This window comes from Alosa pseudoharengus, unplaced genomic scaffold, assembly GCF_046254945.1.
Source record: "Alosa pseudoharengus isolate Yale_2024_CS ecotype anadromous, Long Island Sound unplaced genomic scaffold, YU_APseudo_1.1 YU_APseudo_1.1_scf_15, whole genome shotgun sequence".
NCBI lineage: Eukaryota > Metazoa > Chordata > Actinopteri > Clupeiformes > Clupeidae > Alosa > Alosa pseudoharengus.
In genome coordinates this window covers 17773929-17793009 of record NW_027468620.1, presented here as the reverse complement: position 1 = coordinate 17793009, position 19081 = coordinate 17773929, and the positions used below count along the sequence as shown (strand labels likewise).

General features: G+C 45.5%; 1 protein-coding gene across 2 annotated transcripts in view; it reads right to left on the bottom strand.

Moving 5' to 3' along the window:
* LOC143124336 (uncharacterized) overlaps positions 1–16170 on the bottom strand; it is a 29691-nt gene extending 13521 nt beyond the window's left edge. Inside the window, exons 1-11 of one of the 2 annotated variants that reach the window (XM_076285769.1) lie at positions 15984–16170; positions 14176–14231; positions 11943–14030; positions 11471–11593; positions 9309–11306; positions 8867–9000; positions 7771–7938; positions 7235–7414; positions 3800–4400; positions 628–801; positions 38–252 (exon numbers count right to left, since the gene is read on the bottom strand). In XM_076285769.1, coding sequence (XP_076141884.1) covers positions 38–252; positions 628–801; positions 3800–4400; positions 7235–7414; positions 7771–7938; positions 8867–9000; positions 9309–11306; positions 11471–11593; positions 11943–14030; positions 14176–14231; positions 15984–15988 — 5742 coding nt within the window. In that variant the 5' untranslated portion in view covers positions 15989–16170. The remainder of the gene's footprint in view (positions 1–37; positions 253–627; positions 802–3799; positions 4401–7234; positions 7415–7770; positions 7939–8866; positions 9001–9308; positions 11307–11470; positions 11594–11942; positions 14031–14175; positions 14232–15983) is intronic. The other variant, XM_076285770.1, reaches the window with a different exon arrangement.
* Between the last annotated feature and the right edge of the window lie 2911 nt (positions 16171–19081).

Below are 19081 nucleotides of genomic sequence, written 5' to 3'. Positions count from 1 at the left end.
ACACACACACACACACACACACACACACAGCCTGTACCTTCCCTATGCCCTGGTGGAAAGCTGCGAGGCGTGCGAGGGCAGGCACCCGCCGGGCCTCTCCGTGGGTGTGCAGCACGTCTGTCACCCCCTGCAGGGTGAAGATGTTAGAGCCGGAGCTGGAGGACAGGCGCACCATCACAAATATCCCCAGAGCCTTGAACGTGTACTCGGACCCGTCAAACGTGATGAAGTGGAGGCTGCCATAGGCCATGCCTGCACAGGAGAGAGTCACTGCACATTACAGACCTACTGTATGTCAAATATGCTCATATGCATACCCTATATACCACATACACATGCCACATACTAACACATGCACATGTATGCACACATATTAACATATTAATTCTGCAGGATTAAAGAACACGGTTGAGGAGGAACAACAAGATACAGACACACACACACACACACACACACACACACACACACACACACACACACACACAGACACACTCGCTCATCTACAGTATGAACCGCTATGAACAGACACACTCACTCTCACACACACATACTGTACATATATGCAAACATGCATACACAAACAGGATATTTATACACAATCCCACTATATATTTAGCATCTTCTCACCTATACCAGGCATGGCTTTATTGGCCAGTATGCTGCTGTTGCTGGTGTCGTCATGGACATCACCTGAGCCCATCCATCCGTAACCTTGACAGCGGTCGAGGGGCCTCTTCCTCAGGTAGAGATGACAGAGAGACGAGAGCATGCAGCACCACTGGAAGGGCAGCAAGTCCCCATCTAGCAGAGAGACCAGAGGTCATCTGTAGGCCTACATATGACGAGTCTACAGACTGTAAACCTACATGAGCAGAGTAGTCAAAGGAAAACTATGCTACATATATCCACTAGGGGGGAGAATAATACAAAAACTGCTCCTTGTTTGCACTCTTCTCCTCACGGCTGTAGCCAGGATTTTTCAAATACCGAGGTCAGGGACATCGCTAGAAATGTTGAACCCCCCCCCACATACATACATACATATACATTATAGCATAAATCATGCTTACAATACAGCCTATAGGCCTACGGCTCATTTAGCAAAGTAGCTCATATACCATAGAGGGTATCATGATATTTTTGGCAACAATAAAAAACTATAAATGTGTTCAGTTTATAACATGTTTTATGTTTTTATAACTTAAACCAACACACTTTTGGTGAACTCAATACTTTCAGTGATGTGATGACATCATAAAAGTGTGAAACAATGAATGTAGCCTCTGACTGGTGCTTATTTAGCAATTTGCCATGTTGTGAATATTGAGTTTCAGGAAGATGATCCAGTGCAAGATGAGTAGGTTGCTCACACACACAATACACCCCCTTCTCACACCAAACTCTTGAGAATGTTCTTGAGAATTTTAATAATCAGTTTTTTGAATCAGCAGAATACATGGAAACCATTATGTGGTTCCCTGTATCATTGCTCAAAAAGTTAGCTCATGTGTCATCCATATCTATGCCTATTGGCGTCACTATAACCCCATTTTAAAAACCAACTAAAAGAGTCATGATCCTACCTGATCAACAGCTTTACACAGTGCAATGTCATTCTGGGCATGCATTGGCAAACTTCATTGATTTCAGAGACTTCATTCTCTGTATTATATGTCAGTGTACCATGAGTTTGAAGCCGTTATTTTAAGGTAATAGAACTGTCACTGCGCACTTGCTAATGTTGTACCAATGTTGTTGGCTCTGTTGCCATAATATTCCTACATCACTGCAGACTCACCAAACTCTGCTTGTGCTGTACTATTGACTCAGTACCTAAGTGGATGTGAATGACAACCTGCTACTTGCTTCATTACTATATGCGTATGTTACAGGCTCAACCTGCTAATAAGTCTCTCTCACTTCACCCTCGCCAGCTCTGCTTGTGCTGTATTGCTGACTTATTCACTGTAGGGGACCACTCTGCTTTTGGTTATAATGTTAGAATGTGTACATGATAGACTCACTCCGCTAATGACTTACTCTACTAGAGGCAAACCCCTATACACTTTGCTAAAGATTCTTGGCGATGTTTTTTTAACTATGGTAGAACTTTACAAAAACTTCATCTAAGTTCTCTCAAAACATAAATGGAACAATGAGACCACAACTAGGTCTCCTGAACTACAATCTATGAGAATTTCCATCTAACAATTACCATCTATGATAATTACCATCTATGAGAATTACCATCTAAGAATTACCATCTATGACATACATGGGCAACATACGGCCCGCGGGCCACATCCGGCCCGTGGGCTTTCCCTGACCGGCCCGCGTGAAAGAACAATAGTCAAGGGCCTAGCATAGAGATAATGCACGCAAATCAATATCGTTGCTTTTATTTTGAAAGCGACTGCTATTTGTACGCCCATACATTTGTGCGTGGATGCATACGATGTAAACACCCTTACTGATGTGCTGATGAATAGAATTTATGCTTCTGCATCGACACAATGCAGTTGCCTTTAAGTCGGCGTAAACCTTTCAAAGTTTTGTGTCTCTTATGTCTGCGTCGCTCACCACCGCAAAGGTTGTCAGAACGAACTCCTGCTGTTTGTTGGCGATACGAAGTGTTAATTTCAAAACGTTACTGGCAGATAGATAGTTTACATTCGGAATCCCGTCATTGTAACCAAAATATGTCTGAGTTTATTTGCAAAGCTTATGTTAGCGAACTAGTATGATGCTACTACCCACAGGTTGCTTGAAGCAGCCGGCTCAACACACAGGGCGAGTTGACCAATCACAGTTTTGTGCATAAAGTTAAAGCAAAAACATAGCCTACATTTTTAAAATTGTTTTCTTTGTGCATGTTGATTAACTAATGACAGCCTACTATTGTCTGCTCCACATTTTCATAGTCTAATTCTGCATAGAGTTAATTTAATGATGGTAATGATTTAATGATGAAATATTGCTGAGTGTTGATGAAATAGTGGCACAGGCCTATGGTTGTACTGACTTCTTCACATTTTCATGGCCTAGCCTAATTATATAGATATTGTAGTACTTTTTTATATCAGTCTTTGAAAACTGAAAAAAAATGTCAATGTCAAAAAAGAAATTTTCGAGAATGAGGATTAAATACTGGACATAGATTAAATAGCCTATTGCTGTTTTTCCTTTGTCTCCCTCGCATTTTCATCTGTTCTTACGAGTAGTAAACAAAGCCATATGATTTACTTAATGTTATACAAGAACAGAATAGAATTGGACAGAATTAAGTTCAGACTTGAGTTCGGTATTTTGGGTCCGGCCCTCCTCAACAGTCCCAGTTTGTCATGTGGCCCCTTGGGGAAATTAGTTGCCCACCCCTGATCTATGAGAATTATTATCTATGAGAATTACCATCTATGAGAACTACCATCTATGAGAATTACCATCTATGATAACTACCATGTATGAGAACTACCATCTATGAGAATTACCATCTATCTATGAAAATTACACTGTAAAATTGTCTTACAGGAAAGTTGAAATGGCATTAGGTTCCAAATGTATAAAAAAAATAGATAAATGGAATCAGCTATTAGATCTATTTAAGCCTAAATGTTTCAGTGATCTGTTCATTAAAAAATGCTTATCATCTGATTCAATATGGCTTTTGAGCTGCTGTTGTCACATCAATAATGCTCTCCCACACACTCCAGAAATCAAGGAATTATAGTTGCTTCATCTCAACAAAACTTTGTTTACATCTGTTACACAATTAATATAGGCTGACTGTTTAAAGTGTTACCTATATACTGCTGTGTCTTGTGGGTGCTGAAGTAGCGCTCGCTGTATCCAGCCAGCAGGGGGCCCTGTGGGTCATAGACGCAGCGTTTCCCTGCGCCGTGCTTGTTGAACAGGATGGACTGAAACACCTGACCACCAGCGCCACCCCAGCGCAGCCCTCTCATCTCCCTGACCAGCGCCTCCTGGGTGCGGGGAAGAGTCTCCGGTCCGAACGCCAGGTCCTCCAGTGCCTGGGTGCGGGTGCACGGGCACGGCGCCACACCCAGCGCCCACTCCACCGGCTCGGGTTCACTCAACACCCACATCTGGCACTTGCGGCGCGGGTCGTCCGTGGTTCCGGTGGGCCCGGTCAGGTCGTACACCAGCTGGCCCAAGTGGCCCGTGTTCCCAGGCACGTCCTGGGGTCGGTAGCGGCCGCCAGGTCCAAACAGATTGTCGGGGGGGAGGGTGGTTTCGTTGTGGAAGTGGCCAGCTCCATCCGTGTAGCCAATCAGGGCGTTGTGGTGTATCCTCTGGCCTGGACCCCACAGCATGTCTCCAAAGCGAAGCAGGCCAAAAGAGCGCTTTCCGTCAGTAGTGAGAATACACTGGAATGTATTGGTCTATGGACACAGACATTCATTAACCAGGCCAAGAACATCAGAATATATATATATATATATATATATATATATGCTTACATTTTTGTTAGCAGCACAGTTGATAACTTATTGTAACATGGGCTTTTTCCTTGTTGTTTTATTACTTTGTAAATTGCTTAGATAAATCACACATTAATCTATTGTTCTCGTGTTCAATAACCACCAAAAATGATCACACGTGTTTAATGCATTTAATATTTCATGTAGGATTTGTCTGACTTTTTTTATTTTATTTTATTTGACTGATCGAGTTAACTTAGGCTACATCTACACTACAGCATATTTGTTTGAATCCAAAACACTATTGTCACGTTCCGACCTACTGTCTACATTACACCATCGTATCTGAACTCCCAAAACGGGACGATTGGATCCGCCGGCGACCCTGTATTTGTTTTACTGTAAGCCGGAGCCATTGTGTGTGAGTGGTGGTAATAATGGTAATGGTGATATGGATGCACAACACAACTTTCAAACTGAAACAGTCTTGCCGTATATGCCGTAGTGTAGACGTAGCCTTACGCTCGCGCGCACACACACACACACACACAGTTTCATATGTGTAAGTCCTATGCTAAAGTAGGGCAAAGACCAGGTCAAACAGCACCACACCCTAGCCACTATCCTCACCTTACTCCTCAGCATATGTGAAAGAGTGGGAAGGCATAATAAAGTAGGTACTGTTACAGTGATGTTTCAGGGTAAATAAGGATTATCTCTCTTTAGCCACATCCTGTTTACCAGCTGTGTGAACAGCCACAAGAAACTGGTAGCCATTGATGGTAAGTAGATAACGTGTGGTTTAGATTTTGGAACATGTGAGTTGCACACTGGTATTAGATTAAAAGTCATGTCGTTCTGAGAGAAAAGGAAGTATTTTAAAATGTCACGATGCAAATAGAACCGAGATGTTGAATAAGTCCCTCCCTATTATTATCATTTACCAACTGAATACATTCTATGTATGCTAATCTTCTTGGTCAGTTCCTGTTTTTTTTAAGCACGCTGTAGTCCTCTCTCTCTTAAAGCAAGGTATTCTGGGTAATTACCGGCCTATATAAAAATGTTCCTTTTGGGTTCTAGAAAAAGTTATTTTTACTAAACTTTCCTCTTGAGGACAACATTTATGACAATCGAGGACCTTTGGTTTTATTGTTGTGTCATTGTATGTTACAGTAAAAAAAGCAGAGGCGCACTCAAGGGCTTGATACTAATACAAATTTGTATTGAGAGCCGAGGTTTTTACAACAAGTCTACAGACAAAAAACTGGGAAACAAACGTTTCGGGCGTTTGATGCGTGTTTTTATTTTTCTATTAGTTTTTCCTACGTATTGTTTGTTACATGGACATGTGATTAAATAGACCACATTGCTAGTAGAGCAAGTAGTGAACTGTTTGATTGCATAACTTTTTCCTGTAGTAGAACACACAAATGTAGTGGTCTTACCGGACCTGTTCTGGCAAGCAGCTGTAATTGTCACCTGTAGTAGGCCTAGAACACACAAATGTAGTGGTCTTACCGGACCTGTTCTGGCAAGCAGCTGTAATTGTCTGCTCTGACCAAAAAATCCCTTATATTTCTGGCCCTGTAATGAGCGAATAAAGGTGGGTTAGGAAAGAGGGCACGCATCATTGAACACAATAGCGCTATTAGACGGAAGGATGAAAAATCCCCTGTCGCACGGCATTTCAATGAAGCAGGCCATCCTATCTCATCCCTCGCATTCACTGTCATTGCACATGTTAAACCTGTACGTAGAGGAGGGGACCTAGAAAAAAGATTACTACAAAGGGAAAGTTACTGGATGTTTACCCTGAAAACTCTCCATCATTTAGGGATTCTGGTTCTGTCATGTTTTTTGTGATTCGATAAGCACTTATGTGGATCTTGTATTATTGTGTATACTTCTGTCTTGAATCCAGATATGTATACATTATGTCTGTATATGTTTTTAATGTTAATTGCACATATGGTTGTTTTTTGGTTTTGGTGTAGTTTATACGATTTGTCTTTTGTGTTGACATTAAGTATTACGGTAATTGTCTATAAAAAACCTGAACGCCCTGTGATGCATTTCATAATGGAGACATTGATAATGGGCTAAGCCCGAAACGTTTGTTTCCCAGTTTTTTGTCTGTAGATTTGTAAAAACCTTGGCTCTCAATACAAATTTGTATTAGTATCAAGCCCTTGAGTGCGCCTCTGCTTTTTTTACAGTAACACTCAACTTTTAGAGTTCACGCACCAGGCAAAACATTAGCCTACAAACTTAAGGCGCAGACGCCGATTCGCCATTGTGTCGTTGTATGCAAATACTGCCTGTTTATGTGTGTGTGTTTGTGAGTTTGGTGTGTTTTCCTTTTCTCTTTCTCTTCTATTATAAAGCACTTTGGTTTTCAATGTGTTATATAAATCACATGTACTTACTCACTTACTTACTATGTACTGTATATCAGAGATGACAAAGGTGGCTATCATGGGCCAATCAACCCACCCAGGAAACCTTCAAACATGATAACTCACCACATTCCAATAAAACAATTGTCAAACAGCTGGCCTAGCAGGCCATCTAATGGCATATCAACTATCAAAAAGCCACTAACCCTACCCTCCAACAAATAAACAATAAACCAGCATGGTCAACAATAAATTACAATCAACCAGCTGATTGACTAATGAGCCTATTAGCCATTTGGGCAACAATCCCATAGTCTTGCTCTTGTTTGCGCCTGAATCTAGTCAGGATGTATGTCCCAGACTTGGACACAGTACGGGAAAGAGCCGTAGTCTGACCTCAGAGAGGTTGACCTTCTGGTAGGACACTGGCAGCACATGGTCCCATGTGACTTTGAGGATCCAGGAAGGTGTGTAGGGAGGGTTCCCCCGCTGAGACTCCAACTGGCTGACGTGCTCTGCTGTGTGGTTGAACACTATCTGGGCGTAAATATCTGAGTGGTTCATCTTATGATACTCCTGAGAGAGGAGAGGACAGACAGAAGGAAAGATAAACAGACAGACAGACAGACAGAATTAATGAAGAGTGGGTGTACAGGTTTTGGAAAAAGGAAAGAAAGTTGAAGTTGATATCCTTCTCACTGCCAGATAAGAGTCTGTCATACTACCCCCTGCATCTGTACACTTATGGGCAGGGCTTAAACATTCCATAGTTAACACTGTACAAGTTTGTACATGAGTGAATGTTTCTTAGGAAAGCAACTTTTCTTCTCCCAAATCTCTGTTTTTTTTTTGTTTTTTTTTTAAACAAATGCTTAGTCTTTCATTGCACTTCTTGGCACTTCAACATGACTTTTGGCTGTCTCCATGTTTACCTGGTACAGGAGCTTCCCTTCTCCAAGCGTAAGGTCAGCGTCATCCCAGAACACTGCCAACATGGCCACACCCTTATTTCCACGGAAACCCAGGGAAGAGGGAGCAGGATACAGAAACTGTTCGTTCTCTGTGACTGACTGCAGCTGGACGAGGCCATTGTCCGAAAACTGTACAAATATTAAAACACAAAACTATAGACTGAAGATAAATATGAACTTAAAAATTAGACTGAACATACTGTATGTTCATTAATTACCATTATTTGTAACATTTTTCATTTGAAGATCACTAATTTCCAAAAATCCTAAGTCATCATAATCTTTCTATTATAGTTAGGTCTGACAAACACATGCTTCATTTTTACAGTATAAGTGGTAAGGGCCGGATCACCCTATATGCACAGACACTTCACAAGTTGTGTAGGGCCCCGCAAGTTAATCAGGGCCCCCTCCCTGTCTCCCCTTGAGTCAAGCTAACGACAGGTATACAGTTATAGCAACAGTGACTCATAGCCTCATTAAGAAGATGAAACCGAATTACCCTTCAGGGCATGAGAAAAGGAAGAAAAAACTTCACAAGAATGAACAGCGGGAACAGCAGTCAAGTAAAGCTGGCCTTGTCTGTGGCTTGCTTGCCAGCCTTTTCCAGTAAGAGTACTTTTATATTGTGAAATATAACTACATATTCTGTTTTTTGAATGTGGACGACTATTTTCTAAAAATAAAAAAGAACCGCATCTTGGCAAGTAGCCAGACACAGGTGAAGAACAGTCAGCCTCAGTCAGTACTAGCAGCCCACAACTTAAAGCTGTGAAGGTGATTCACACACAATTATGTTTATTTCCCCTAGCCCTTTATGGGGCAAAAAATATATTTGGTAATTTCCGTAGACATCGCAAATGAGGTGGGATGATTGTATTGAGAGCACTGGGGTGTCAGGTGTGACTTTAAAAGAAAATGCTTACATTTTGGTCAAAAGAGATCAGGATTTTGCTTTGGGCCCCATGGAGGTCTGAATCAGCACCGTAAGTGGTCAAACTAAGTGTCCACAGTGTCCATGGCAGCCCAGGATCCTTACACCCTGCTGGATACTCACATAGAGGCGGTCATACTGTTTGCCCATAAAGGGAAAGCCCATAGGTGGACTGATGTAGGGAGAGTTTCCATCGGCTGCAGTGATGGGGACACCAGTATCTCCCACCTCCTCTCCAAAGGGGTACAGATTACTCTCTGCAGAGAGAAGGGCACATCTTCAATACACAGATGGAGAGATAAGTAAATAATTACACAGACAGAGAAAAACAGACACACATCAATGTAAGTATCTGGTAAAATTGCATGGCTACATTGTATAATCTGTGTTTTGGCTATGTGCTTCCTAAAAATAGGGACACATAGTAAACCATATGCACACATACAGACAACACTCTCATACAGAGATATCAACACACACACACACACACACACACACACACACCAACACAAATATATATAGAGAGAAAGAGAGAGTTGGCAGTTGCATTGATTGTGTCCCCCACCCTTTCGTGCCAACTGTTGACAAACAGTACTGTTAGAGTGGCAGATGCAGGTGAAAGAGCCAGGGGAGTTGGCACAAGCGGTGTGCCCAGGACAGGCTACCGGGCTCAGGCACTCATCCACATCAGCACAGCCTCTGTGCCCACGTCCATCCCACTCTGTTGTGGTCCAACCTCGGCCACAAACACACCGGAAACTGCCCACAGAGTTCTGGCACCTCGCCTGAGGGTGGCACCCTCCTCTGTTGTGTTGACACTCGTCAAGGTCGACACACAGCGACCCGACCGAGAGGAACCCTGACGGGCACTGGCAGAGATACGAGCCCGGGGTGTTCAGGCAGCCGGCCGGACGGTGACACGGGGTGACGCGTGTGGAACACTCGTCCACGTCCTGGCACCAGGTGCCATTGCCCACGTAGCCCGGCGGACAGTGGCACGAGAACGACCCCAGCCAATTCCAGCAGCGCGCCAACTCGTGGCACGCACCGCGCCCGTGACACTCATCCGTGTCTACGCACGCGCTGCCTTCCTCGTGGAACCCTTGCGGGCACGCGCAGCGGAACGTTCCGGGCTCATTGAAGCACAGCTGGTCGGGGCGACACGTGTTGTTCGCCAGGCACTCATCGATGTCTGTGCAATTCGGCCCATTGGGTTGGTAACCAAACGTGCAGGGGCACAGGAACGACCCGATAGTGTTGACGCAATCAGCGTGGTCCACACAGGGGCTCTCGTCCACATCACTGCACTCGTCCACATCCACACAGTGCGTTCCATTAAGAAGGAACCCTGCGTCACAGGGACACTCATAGGAGCCTGGTAGGTTGACACATGTGGCATTGGGCTGGCAGGGAGTGGCGTTTCCGGAAGACTCTGAGCACTCATCGACATCCACACATTCGGTTTCGTTACTCCAGAAGCCCTCGTCGCACTCACAATAGAAGGAGCCGAGGCTGTTGAGACAAGTGCCGTTGGCGCATAGCTGACCGGTGAGACACTCATCTATGTCCGCACAATCTTGACCGTTGAGGGTGAACCCCGGGTCGCAGGTGCAATTGAAGCCACCCGCCGCGTTGGCACAGGTGCTGTGATCCTGGCACGCGTTGTCTTTGAGGCATTCATCCACATCCTCACAACCAGTGCCGTTACCTACATAACCCTCCCAGCAGTCGCAGAAAAACGACCCCGGTACGTTGTGGCACTCGGAAACATTTGGGCACGCCGCCAAGCCAGATGAGCACTCGTCAACGTCCTTGCAGAGTGAGCCATTGGCCCGGAAGCCGTTGTCACATGGACACTGGTAGGCTCCGCCGATGTTCAGGCAGGTGCTGTTGTCAGGACAGGTGGCGTTCCCCGTCGCACATTCGTCGATGTCCACGCAGTGCGTTCCGGTGTCGTTGTAGCCCTCCCAGCAGTGGCAGTGGAATGACCCCGGCGTGTTGAAGCAAGAAGAGAACTCCGGGCACGGCCACTCCTCTCCGGCCACTTTGCCGCACTCGTCCACATCCCAGCAGTCCATTCCAGTCCCCGCGAAGCCGTCCGTGCACCTGCAGTAGTCGGAGCTCCGCGCGTTCACACACTCGGCGTTGGCGTGGCACACCGCGCTGGCATTCAGGCAATCTTCAGTGCTCACACAGGTGCCCGAGTCATAGACCAACCCCAGGATGCACGTGCAGGTGTATGCACCAGGTGTGTTGTGACAGGTCATGTTTTGCTCACAGGCAGAGGGCAGCAGACACTCGTCCACATCGTCACAGGTACGCCCGTCACCAGAGTACCCGCCTTGGCACACGCAGCTGTAAGACCCCTCAGTGTTCTGGCATTGGGCAAGATGGCTACAGTTGTGCGGGAGGGTGGCATTGTGGGCGCATTCGTCCACATCCTGGCACTCAATGCCGTCCCCGGTCATGCCAAGCGGGCAGGTGCACTGGAAGGATCCTGGCGTGTTTGTGCAGCTGCTATCAGGGTGGCATCCTCCATTTTGAGAAGGGCACTCATCAATGTCTAGAAGTCATCCAAAAGGGGAGAGTGTCAAGCAAACAGGCTCCCCACAGTGAGCTTCTAGAGACTAGAAAGAGGATCCACAGAGAAACAGACAAAGACACACACACACACACACACACACACACACACACACACTGTTTCAAACCAGTGAGGTGAAGACTAACCTGTGCAGTTGTGTCCATCTCCCTCAAAGCCATTTAGACAGAAACACAGATGACTCCCGACGGTGTTCACACACTGGGCGAAATCACTGCACTGATGTGCTCTGGAATCACACTCATCAATATCTGAAAAAGAATGACGAATAAAAGATACAGAAAGAAAGAGTTAATAGCCATCTATATAGTATTTATAAGTACAATGTATCCACTTACCATCTAAGTAGCATATATCCATCTAGCATTTCCTCATAGACAGACAAATAAACTGAACAAATTAACATGGATTTAATATGCTATGGAAAGGGTAATGACAAAAAAGCATTTCATGAATATTTCGAGCTACCCATTTGTACGTACAACTATACTGCATATTTATCTATACTATGATGACAGACTATAAACAAAACATTTAAAGATGTGAATATATATAAAGTTGTACACAAAGTGTTAGAGGACTAATATCACACAAACTCACCAACACAGTCCGTCCCATTCTGTGTGAAGCCAGTTCTGCATACACAGTCATAAGACCCAGGCTTATTCAGGCATTTGGTTTCATTCTGTGGACAAACATCGTCCCTCTGGCACTCATCAACATCAGAACAGACGCTGCCGTCCCCCACAAACCCCACATCACAGACGCATTGGAACCCAGCAGGCGAGGGGTGGCACAGGCCATACAGGTGGCACGGTGGGTCGCACTCCGAGCTGGGCTCCACGCAGACGCCACCACGCACCGCCACCGTGCCGTTCAGGCACGAGCAGACGGCCGCGCCGGGCGAGTTGATGCACGTGGAGCCGGAGGGGCAGGTAGCGTTGGAGAGGGCGCACTCGTCCACGTCCTCGCACGCGAAGCCGTCACCAGTGAAGCCCTCCTGGCAGCGGCATGAGAAGGAGCCGCGGGCGTTCTGGCACGAGGCCCTGGCATCGCAGGGGTCGTCTGCATCGCACTCGTTCACATCCTCGCAGCCGGTGCCGTTGCCGGCGAAACCCCGCTTGCAGGTACACGTCACTGACCCGAACGTGTTCAGGCAGGTGGCGTCTGCGTGGCAAGGGTTGTCCTCCTGGCATTCGTCGACGTCCGAACACTCGGTGCCCTGGGTGTCGAGGGTGAACCCGACCTGACATGGGCACAGGTACGAGCCCTCCGTGTTCAGGCACCGCTCGTTGGCACCGCAGGGCTTGGCCAGGTCGCGGCACTCGTCCACGTCCAGGCAGACGGTGGTGTTGACCAGTGTGAACCCGGAGGGGCAGACGCAGGCGAAGGAGCCTCTGCTGTTCACACAGGTGGCTCTGGACCCGCAACCCCCTTTGTCCACCAGACACTCGTTAACGTCCGAGCACTTGCTCACGCCATCCCCGGCGTATCCCGGCATGCAAGTGCAGTTGAAGGTCCCCGGTAGGTTCACACACTGGGCGTTGGGGTGGCACTGTTGAGGCAAGGAGCATTCGTCGATATCCGCGCACGTGATCCCATCGCCCTCATAGCCCAGGTGGCACTTGCAGGTGAAGGACCCTGGGAAGTTCACACATGAGGCGGACGGACTGCAATGCCCAGCGGCACACTCGTCCAGGTCTCTGCACTGCGTGCCATTGAATGCGTAGCCACGGCCGCAGTCGCAGTAGAAGGAGCCCGGCTTGTTCACGCAGGCGGCCATGGTGGGGCACGGGTTAGTCACACACTCGTCCACGTCCACACACTGGACTCCATCCCCGAGGTAGCCGGCGAGACAGGAACACTCGTAGCTGGCCAGCATGTTGATGCACTGGGCGTTCGGGTGGCAGACGTTATTCTGATCACACTCGTTGACGTCCACACAGATGAGGCCGTCGCCCACGAAGCCCTTGTTACACGTGCACGTATACGATCCCGGAGTGTTGATGCAAGTGGCTTCTAAGCTACAGATGTTGTTCGCGCATTCGTCGATGTCGACGCAGGTCTGCCCGTTGCTTTGGTAGCCAGTGCTGCAGATGCAGCGGTAGGCCCCAGGCAGATTTCTGCAGCCTTTGTAGCCAAAGGAAGCTGAACAAACTCCTGGGGTCTCTGAGCACTCATCCACATCCAGACACAGATAGTTGCCATTGCCCTTGTAGCCATTGTTGCAGGTGCATACATAAGAGCCTGGGTTATTGGTGCACGTGGCGTTCCAGTGGCAGATGCCCCGCCTCTTGCACTCGTCGTCGTCCTGGCAGGTGAACCCGTCGCCCTTGAAGCCCACATTGCACGTGCACGTGCGGCCGCCGTTGGTGTTGATGCAGGTGGCCTTTGCGTGGCAGCCGCCGTTGTTGACCTGGCACTCGTTGATGTCCGTGCAGACGATGCCGTCGCCCGAGTAGCCCTGGGCACACACGCAGCTGTGGCTGCCCAGGGTGTTGTTGCACTGGGCATTTGTGTGGCAGCGGTGCAGGCCCAAGGCGCACTCGTTGATGTCCACACACTGCACGCCGTTGCCACTGTAGCCTGTGTCGCACACGCAGACAAAGTTGCCATTACGGTTCTTCATGCAATTGGCATAGGTGTGGCACACACTTCCTACGGCAGCGCAGTCACTCAGGTCAGCCACTGGAGACACAGAGAGAAAAACAGACAATACAAATAAGATGCAATAACAATAACAAAAGAGAAACGCACACACACACACACACACATGCCCAGCACACAAGCATGCTTAGACACACACACAGGATAGGAGATATGGGTATCTTACCTACGTGGGTGTAATGTAGGCATGCACAAACATACACCAGAGAGAGCAGTGAAGCCCTGCAAGCAGAAAGAGAGACTTCTGAGTCAAAAGAATGCAGATTTCATCCATAGGACATTTGTTAACTCGTACCAAGAATGGGTGAGTTGCAAACAACGGGTGGGTCATAAAACATGTTTTGTCTTAAATACAAATATACACATTAATAAACACATGCACAAGCTCTTGAATGTCATATTGCTCACAAAACATATTTTATTTCTGCGATTTTGCTTACTATGTTGCTCTGAGTTTGGGGGAGAATAAAGTCTGTAGATATATAAGGGATTTGGGGTCTAAATGTCAGAAAGTTTCTCAGTTACATTCTCGGGTGTTAGGACAGGACAGTGGTTGAGATCTGGTTTCATAAATATGGAGCAAGAAAGACATCCCTTTGTGAATCGAGTTTGTAAGGCATTAGGCAAAACATAGATGCTAGCCCCTGGAAGGGCATATAGGTGGATTCCTGACTGCAGCTAAAAGTATTAGTTACAGGAATAGGTTACCTCGCTAACCCAATTCTATTCACCACAAAGGGGGAAAGGTCTCTGTTACTTTGTTTCGTTAGCCTATTTGCTAGGCCTATAGCACAGGGTAGACCAGGTAGTCTACTTTAGAAAGGACTCAATGGGATGGGAGCAGATAGACTGACGGGGGGGAACCTCTTTGGAACTGGAACCTGCTGGTTGTACAGGAGAGAAAAAATCCTTTAACTACATCTTGTTGACGACCGATTGAAGCCATCTGATCCGACTGAAGACTACGTGGGTTTCATCTAGTATTCATATACTGTACACAACACCAGATTTTATAATGTTATATACTACTTATGGTTTGATATACTATGTTCATTTAGTAAAAATAAATATTTAATCATAAATAAATAAATAATCCCTGATATCTGATGACATCTTCCTCCAGCCTGGAGGCAGAGTTTGCCTACTGTACTGACTTGAAATGACTCAATAGACACCTGGGCGTGGTATGTAGGAGAGTGGCCCTTGGGTGAAGGAGGCAGACGACAAATAAATCCATATTTAAATCTATATAGTTACAAATAAATGAGAGATAGTGTAATACAAAGCTGAACTAATTGTTCTCTACCCTTAACCTCCAAGAAGCATACTGTTCACACATTGATACTGCTGAATGGAAGGAGGTTCATTCTAATCAAAACGTACTTAAATTAAGTTCACATTTGTATACTAACAGCTGAAGTGAACAAAGAGTAAAATCAATCACTGTGATGAGTTGTACATCACTTCTCACATCACATCTAGATATCTAGATACTAAATTACACTCTAAAAAGTGATGTGTTAAAATGACACATTGCTGTGTGTGCTCAGGGACAACACATTTAGTGTCAATTTCAACACAACAATTGTGTGGCTGGGTGAAAGGTTAAAGACAAATGTCAGCTATCTAACAAAAAAACCCTGTATTTTAACTTTTTAACCCACCCAGCCAATATGCCACACAATTTGGCTATCTCCACATAATTGCGGTGTTGAAATTGACACAAAATGTGTGAAAACATACAGCAATGTGTCGTTTTAACACATTGTATAGGGTACATGAAGAGAGCTATCAACAGTAGCCAGATAATTGCTACTGATAATCATCCACCAGATAATGGATTTGACTAGAAGACCCCACAAATTCACACCTGACGAAGATGACCCTTGGCCATCATGGGCATGCTGACAATCCAAAATCCAGAGATCCACATTTTTCTACCCCAACACACACAAAACACACACACACACTTACTGCATGCTGGTCCAGTGGCGTGGTTTTCAAGAGGCAGTCATTGGGGCAGATGGTCAAGCCTGCGCTCCACTCTCTTCTTGTGTGTCCACGTCCCCTGGCTCCTAGGCTGTAGTTCCCCTATGTCTCTGACATTCCTCTCTGTGTATCCCTTTCCTCTCTCTTTTTTTTCTCTCTCTCTCTCTCTCTCTTACCCAACCACCCCCCACCCCCCACCACACACACACACCCTGACATCTTAAACTACACCTACGCCCAATATCCTTTCTCTCCTGATGTTTGGTGGACTAACCCCCTGGGAATGGTGTGTCCTTTTCAGATAGAAGAAAGGAGGAAAGCACAAAACAAAGTATGACTATCCTCTCATTGTTGAGAGACCTCACAAGGTATGCTTGTTACAAAAACACTTATCATGAAGTCAATCGTAAAGATACAGTATATTTCTGAATACAGGGTCGTTGTTACCTTCACGATTTAACATTATGAGGATACTCTCATGTCTTCAATCAAGTTTTGGCTTTTTCAATGCTTTCTTGGCCCTCTGATACTCTGATAAGGCATTAGAAAGTACGTTACATTAAATGCAGTCAACATGCATTTTCAAAGCCAGTTGTTTCAGTCTATGGAGCAATTATGTGTGCTGTCTGAACACTGGTGAGATGACAGCTGGGGGGACTGATAACTAACCTGACTCTCGCCAGATGAATTTTGTTCCGCCTAGCTCCACTCATCCATCTGGGATCGATCCATTGGAGTGGTGCTTTAGAAGGCTGAGCCTTATCAAAAATCCTTGCATAATGATTGGATAAGCCACTTGTCCGTCATCTATTGACGTGCTACTTCAACCACTCACATCGAAGCCAACCTGTGACGCTGAGAACAGTCCCACAGTCGCTTCTACGCTACGTCACATCTATGAAACTCCCGCCCTGCGTCCTGATTGGCTCTACCATACAATCTGGTGCCGAAATCACTCTCAACGGAAGCGATCCCAGATGGATGTGAGTGGAGCAAGGCAGAACGAAATTCATCTGGCAAGAGTCAGGTTAACTGATAACTACCACCTGGAGAACTCCTCTTGGAGGCATTCCACTGTAGACCCAGCTGCAAGAGCTTTTGCAAGAACTTTTTTTTTTTAATTTTCATAGTGGGTTATAATGAGTCTTATCCTCTGCATATGCTTCATTTGTGTCATAATTTTGGATTATGTTGTATCTCTTTTGGTTAACTGTTTGTGAGAAAAAAGAATGCTGGGATATTTAATTGGGTGGGGTGTCAACCAGGGTGTCAAGCACAAGAGCAGATCATAAGAGCAGAGATCATTCCAAGAGGGTAAATGACATTGTGCGCCACTATATTCTTTTTTACAGGTCAGGTTGATGCCGACTTTAACTCTGACATGCCACCTGTTGCTGCAGCAATTAGCACAGGTTAGAATGGTTTTCAAAGTGGGGGCCGGGGCCCCCTGGGGGGCCTCGAGGGGGTGCCAGGTGGGCCTCAGCAAGTTGGAAGGAAAACTAAAAGCAACAATACAAATAAATACATTTGAAAAATTGTAAATATACCTATTACTATGAGGGTTGTTATACAATGCCATTATAATAATTTGTCGCATATCTGAACATTATATTTTCCATGATAATGACTGGGAATAATATAGAGTGATAGCTCTCATATAGCAGAAAGCCCCAAATGCTATTTTTACACACTGTATGCTCCATCGCAAAGTGCTTGTGGCTAAAATAATTATTAGGATTAGCTTAATTTATTTTTTACATTTGCCACAGTATTGTCGATGGGTTTAATAACACATCACATCAAGGGGGTCCTTGGCCAGAACCTAGTGGTAATTGGGGGTCCTTGGCCAGAACCTAGTGGTAATTGGGGGGCCTTGTCGTGGAAAAGTTTGGGAACCCCTGGATGATAGGAAAGAAGGGTAAGAACCACATGAGCAGAAACACTGCAGAGTTTCCAGACAGCTCTAACAGATGTAATTGTGGTGTTAGTGTGGTGTCCCCCTCACAGGAAATAGAGCGCCAACTGAACGGTAAAAGCAAACGTGATGTGCAGTCTGTGTAGCTGGCAGCAAACTTTGAGCACCTACAATGACTGACAGAATGGCGCTAGAGCAGTGTTTCTCAAACTTTTTTTCTGGGGACCCACTTTTTAAAAATGACAGACTATCGCGACCCACTCGTTACTGTGGTAGTTAACAAACTAGATCCTATAGAAAGCTGTTAGCTTTCCTAAGCTATATAAGGTATAAGGAACCAATGAGATAGACAACAAATGTTATGTTATTGTGTAGCTTAGTACCCTGGGAGTGAGACAGCTACTTTTTGAGTCACTCCTTAGAGCAGTGGTTCTCAAACGTTTTCTTTCATTCCCCACTTTGATCAAGGGGGCATTCTCGAGCCCCACCTGTCCCTCATCGCTGTAAGAAAGTGGTAGGTCAAGCAGCGTTTCTCAAACTGTGTACGTGGGTTGTTCTGTTGTTATGGATACTTGAAAAAATGATTGAAGTATGATTTTGTATAACATCACAAAGAAGAAAGTATTGGTAGGTGCTATAAGATATATAGACAACTTCAGTGATGTGCACTGAAGAGTTGCCAGCTCTACTTTTTAACCACAAAAAACACTCGTACCTTCGCATTCCCTTTACCCCTACAGTATGTGTAGCCCAGAGCAAAATTGTTCTATACAAATAGGACTAAATAAAACCCATTATTGATCCATTGATGCCATTTTCTATTCTCTCCATGGTTTCTTACGGTGCCTGTTAACTCATCCACTGGTTCACTGATCTCCTTTTAACTGCAGACTTTGGTTTTACTGACACTTGTGACTGTATATTTGGCTTTCTCACCATAAGGTTCAGTGTTAGCCTATATACTTGCCCTAATTGGTGTTACCACCTGCGCCTTAAACACCATGGATATTGCCAAAACTTACCTGCTAGCATTGCCTAAAAAGCAACTGCAATTTTAACTTTGTGGTGATTTCGTTCTTTACTTCTTTAATAAAGAGATATCTATAGAAAAAGATGGCTTTTCCCACAATAACACATCCTGTTCTATGTTCATGCCTTGTCCTGTCAG